At 48.1% G+C, this 5,552-nt stretch overlaps 1 protein-coding gene across 1 annotated transcript; it reads left to right on the top strand.

Annotated features, from left to right (window-relative positions):
* The first annotated feature begins 701 nt into the window (after nt 1-701).
* On the top strand, nt 702-5,123 carry CALCOCO2 (calcium binding and coiled-coil domain 2). The gene is made up of 8 exons (XM_010010106.1): nt 702-884; nt 1,275-1,377; nt 1,726-1,859; nt 2,556-2,681; nt 3,240-3,335; nt 3,877-4,000; nt 4,396-4,433; nt 4,947-5,123. The coding sequence occupies exons 1-8, from the start codon at nt 702-704 to the stop codon at nt 5,121-5,123; spliced, it is 981 nt and encodes a 326-aa protein (XP_010008408.1).
* Nucleotides 5,124-5,552: the final 429 nt, after the last annotated feature.

Here is a 5,552-nt window from a genome sequence, read left to right as displayed (position 1 = left end):
CCTCCCGAGCACGAGCGTTGTCACCGGTACCAACGCTCTGTTGCTGTTCTCAGCATCGTTTTGCTGCGTTCGTTTTCTTTGCAGGTCATTTTTAAGCCTTGGGGCACGTTGTGTCCTGTCCCAAAGCGGTGCAATAACACGATTGAAGCGCTGTCCTCACACCTCTTTCCTTCTCCATCCGGTGGCTCTCAAGAAGAACTTGGTGTTTGGGAGCGTAAGGGTTGACAGCAGCCGGATGAAGACAGAGGCTTGGGTGAACTGCACCCTGCTTCCTGTGCTTTACTGAGAGCTAGAAGTGATGCTGCAGCCCGGGATGTCCTGGAGGATTGTGCCACATCCATTGCAACGGTCTCCCCTTCCTCCTGTAGGGTCGGCGGTGGGGCTGGTGCATGGAGTCCCATGCAGGAGAGGGGCTGCTGCGCGGGGCTGGCAGCCTCAGCACCGAGCACCGTGGCTGGGAAGCAGTGGTCGGATGGAAGAGCCTTACATGTGCCTGCTGAAGGGGACCTGTGAGCTGCTGTGGATGTCGGGAGCAGCCTGGCCACAGTGGCAGGGACACCGTGGTGTGGGCATAGGGGGGTTTGGACCTCACGGCTGTGTCATTCCCAAGCCAAACCTCTTTGTACCTGTCACGGACACAATTGCATCTGCAGCATCCAGAGATGGGATAATCCCTTTCTTCTTTCCTCTTGCAGAGATCCATGATGGAGGAGATCTCCGAGGAGCCTCCCACTTCTGCTGTCATCTTGGACAGCTGCCACTTCTCCCAGGTCATCTTTAACAACGTGAAGAAGTTTTATGTTCCTGGAGGAGATATAACCTGTTATTACACCCTCTCAGAGAACGTCGTTCCTCGGGGGAAGGACTGGGTGGGCATCTTCCGGGTAAGTGGATCCTGTGAAACCAGATGTGCCAAGGATGAGAAAGCAGCAGGAGGCAGAAACAAACAGCTCAGGCTTTGATGGAACTGGGTTGGGGGATTTTTTCTCACTAATAACCTTGTGTAATGGAACATCTTTACTGTGCTTAGGGACGAAGGGCCAGCCCTGCTGTGACCTGAACAGCTTCAAGGTTAGATGATCTCTAAGGCCCCTTCCAAACCTAACCATTCCATGGCTCTGTAATTTAGCCTTTCATGCACAGGCCATAACTCTTGGAAGTCAGGATATCAGTGCAAAAGTCCTGCCAGTAACTGATCTATGTGACAATGCAGTCCCATTACCACAGGAGAAACACAAACGGTGTGATGCCATATAACACTTTTGCTGTTGCAGGTGGGATGGAAAACGACCCAGGAGTATTACACATTCATGTGGGCTCCTCTGCCCAGTGTCGCCCACAGGGACACCGCTGTGAAGCAGCAGATCCAGTTCAAAGGTGAGGTGGCAGCGTGGGGCACTCAGGGAAGGTGTGTGCTCGTGGATTCCCACTTTGCTGCCTCTTCTAAGCTCCATTTGGAATTGCAGCCTATCTGTAGGGCCACCCTTTGGGAGGCTTATTTCAAATCCCATCATACATCACCACATCTAAAGCCTGCTACATTCTGCCATCCTGAGTGATGTTTGTGTTCTTAGCGCTGGCACAAGGAATTACTGACAGTGCTCTGACAGTACTTCACTGGTGCTAAATCCTCACCCGGGGTGGCTCAGTCTCCTGAGGGATTCACTTTCTCTGCTGTGTAGCTGGAGAGACTTGAATAATTAGATGGGGTGGTTCTCTTTGTAGCTTGCTACCTACCACAAGATGATGAATACTATCAGTTCTGCTACGTCGACCAGGACGGCCTGGTCCGGGGAGCCAGTGTGCCTTTCCAGGTCAGAGCAGAGACTGAGGAGGACATCCTGGTGGTTGCCACACAGGTCAGTATCACCCATTCCCCTGCATTTTACTGCCTCCGCTTTTATTAGCGTACACTCCCTGATAATGTGGAGAGATGTGCTGACTCAGCAGACTTGGATTCTATTCTTGGCTTCGCTACTGATCCGTCACGCTGATGTGAGAGGCCTTTATTTCTCTGCCTGCCATTTCTCGCGTAGATTGTGAGCATTTTGTAACAGGGAGTGACTTTATATATAGTGGTTTAAGGCATTTGGACTGATTTTCCAAGGAAAACATCGTTTTCATGGAAACAGCCTGCCATTAGGTGGGAGTAAGAGCATGCACAAGGGCAGTGGCTGAGGTGCTGCATAGCCAAGCACTCTGATTCTGCAGCCCTGTGTGCAGCACTGTTAATGACTACGCTGCACATGTGGTGCTAATCTAACAAACTGCAGAAAGCCCCAAAGCTCTGCCTTTGCTGGCTGCTGCAGGCACAGAAGACATTGAGCATCTCCAGAGATCAGGGGCAGAATGTGCTTAGTATTCAAAACTGAGGCTGATGGTAGCTTTGGGCAGGCTGGGAGAGTGAAGCAGCCATCTGGTCTGCACTGGTAGTGGAGGCACAAGGAGCTACACAGTGTTCCCTTTTGCAGAGCTCATCTTTCTGTGCTCTTTGCACTGTGCTCTGGGGTTTTGTGGTGCTGCTGTGATGACCCAACAGCTTTGTTGCTTGCCAGGGAGAAGTGGAAAAGGTTGAACTCCAAAACCAAAACCTGCATAAGCAAAATGAGAAGCTGAAAGCAAACTGTGCAAGTCTCCAGAAAGAGAACAGCCACCTGCAGGAAGAGCTCAGGAAGACACAGGTAACTAAAAAAGTTAATGCACTAAGTCAGAAGCTTTAAGTCCGGAAGATGAAGAGGGATTGAGTCGGCTCTTGTTCCACCATATGCTTCCAGGAGAAAATTAGCGAGGTTTCTCCCCTGTTTTCTGTTTAATCCTTTACCACTCCACTGTGGTAAGACAATAATGATGAACAGGAGACATCTTCAGACACAGGAGGCAAGAACATATGGGAAAGGGGGTTCAAAAATGATTTGTAGGCTGTCCTGAATCACATCATCGTTATCTTTTCCCCCTTCAGTTTTGCTCAGGGTTTAAATCAAACAGGCTCTGAAAGAGCAGTCAGGATGCAGAGGAGAGATTCTCCTTTTGGAGGTCACTTCACGTGTTGTTATGAACATACAGAGCACGAGCAGTGCCATGGAGGTATCCTGGGTGACTCCCGTGGGAAGTGAAGTGTTGTTTGTTGGTAACAAAGGCAGCGTGAGGCAGGTCGTCTGCGGCAGCTCCAGTGCTTGGAGCTCCCATCACTTCAGTTGCCACTTTCCCATGAGTTACCAACTAACGCTTTTCCTTCGTAGCAACAAAACCAGAACTTACTGAAAGAACTGGAGGAGCAGAAGCATTTGTTTCAGATCCTGCAGGAAAAAAAGAAGGAAGCTGATGAGGAAAATCGGGTGAGAATTTGGCACAACTCCCTCGCTTTTCCCCTGTCATGAGTGTGACAGTAACCTCTCAGTCTAGAGCTCAGCTCCATTAACCCCTCTACCAAACAGGCAGGGACACCTTCCACTAGAGCAGGTTGCTCCAAGCCCCTGTGTCCAACCTGGCCTTGAACACTGCCAGGGATGGGGCAGCCACAGCTGCTCTGGGCACCCTGTGCCAGCGCCTCAGCACCCTCATCCAGTCTAAGCAGTGACTGCTCAGTTGTGTTCCTTACTCTGCATGATTTCAGGATAGTCTTCTGTTGTTTAAAGTGTGTTACTCTGCTGGGATCATCTTACCTGCCTTTCCAAGCAGGCCACAGGATAGATCTTTGCTCTTTCTTACCTCACTTGCCCGTTTGGTCAAGCAGGACTAACACTGAGCTGTCTAAAAGGAGTTCAGAGCAAGTTTGATACTGATACAGAGGATCTGTGTTAGTGCAAAGTGTGATTTTGCTCTGAGGTGGTGTCCTGAGCTTCTGGAAACTCATTCTGTGCTTTTGTCCCTTTGCAGCAACTAAGGGAAAAGAATGGCAGACTCCTGAGGTGTCTCTCGCAGGAGAAGGAAGCTTCTTCCATCTCTGTTGTTTCCCAAGCTCCTAAAGAAGGAGTCCTTCTGTTTGGAAATCCATATCGTGGTGAGATTACTTGGCATTCTGTCTGGAACCGCAGATACACAGCACTTAAAGCCTGAAGCCAATTATCCTCCCTCTCCAATTGAATGCTGTAGAAAAGCCATTATTAGCAGCACCTCTGTGCAGCTTTGCATGTGTGCAGATGACTTGGCAGCTGCAAAATGCTGCCAGGTGTTAAGAGCTGACTTTTAAGTGATCATCTGTCTCTTCATTTGCTGCCAAGAGAGACAACTATTAGCTAGTTTATTCAGCTGTGAGACAGCTAGTTCTGTGGCTTATGTCCAGCTTCCATAGCCCTAAATATGGGGTAGATCCAGAGCCACATCCTCATGTTTCAGGAATTACTAGTTACCAGCATATTACGTTGTTAATCACTTTGCTGTGGCTTCTTTTTCCAGCTGCAGGAGCAAACCTGGAGGCAGGAGCTGCAGACATAGTAAGTAAAGTGGACACAGCTGGACGTGGACTAGTGGTTTATGGACACAAATTAGTGGTTTGAAATACGAACCTCCAAGTTCAGCTCTAATCAGTTGTCTCCTTCCTGGTTTAGTCCTGGTAAGAGAGCAGACAGCAAAATGGAGCCACATGTGCTTAACGTGTAAAATTAATAACACAGAATTACGTGTAGTAAGGAAGAGAAAGGAAACTGTTGATCTGAATCTTTAAGGATCAGCTCTGGCAGTATCTGATGTCGGAATGAGCAGCAGGCAGCTGCTGAACACCTTATTTCCTATTGGAAACATGGGCTCGTGCAGTGTAGGATGGAAAGTCAGAGCCCCTCTTAGAAGCTCTTGACTTTTAAGTGCTGTTTAGAGAAACCTGGAGACATCTGAAAACTGGAGAGTGTTGAAGTCAGAAAGACTTGCCCACGAGTGATAAACTTTGCTGCTGCTTCTCTTTGAAGATCACTTTTAAAACTGATTTTATTTGCATTTCCTTTGTACTTCAGGCTTCTATAAAGAAATGCTTCATGTCCGATGAAGTACTTCCTGAAGATACTATAACAAGTCAGTACAAGGCCCACGTGCAGAACCATCTTCTGGAGTGCCCATTCTGCAGTGAGACCTTTGAGAAGTCCAGTGACCAGGTGTTGTTTGCCCATATGCTTTGTCATGTCCTGGAATAATTGTGGATTTGTAGCTACTCTATAGTATAGATCAAAATCACTGGATAGGCTTAGTTTGTGCTAAGTTCAATCCGACAAGAGTGAAATGCACCTAGTGCTGGAATTCTGAGCTTCTTGCTTCATGCAGCATGTGAGCAACACACAAATCGGGTCACACATCCACATCCTGAACCTGAATCACCATCATCAATCTCAGGGTTCCTGTCTTGGATATACACTTGTTAAACTACTCTGAAATCCTACCATTAGTAATTCAGGTCCCAGGATTTGCCATGTACCTGTTTATTCAGGTTGGGATCCAAGTGATGGGATGTAGTTTTCTACAGCAGTTTTGTGTTCTTGGCTGATACAGCTCTACTATAATGGTTTTCTTCTTTGTATACAGCACTGTGATTGCTAATCAAAGCCCAGAAACATTTCATGCTCCTT

This window comes from Nestor notabilis, unplaced genomic scaffold, assembly GCF_000696875.1.
Source record: "Nestor notabilis isolate BGI_N333 unplaced genomic scaffold, ASM69687v1 scaffold27322, whole genome shotgun sequence".
Lineage (NCBI taxonomy): Eukaryota > Metazoa > Chordata > Aves > Psittaciformes > Psittacidae > Nestor > Nestor notabilis.
This window is presented reverse-complemented; position numbering and strand designations above follow the sequence as displayed.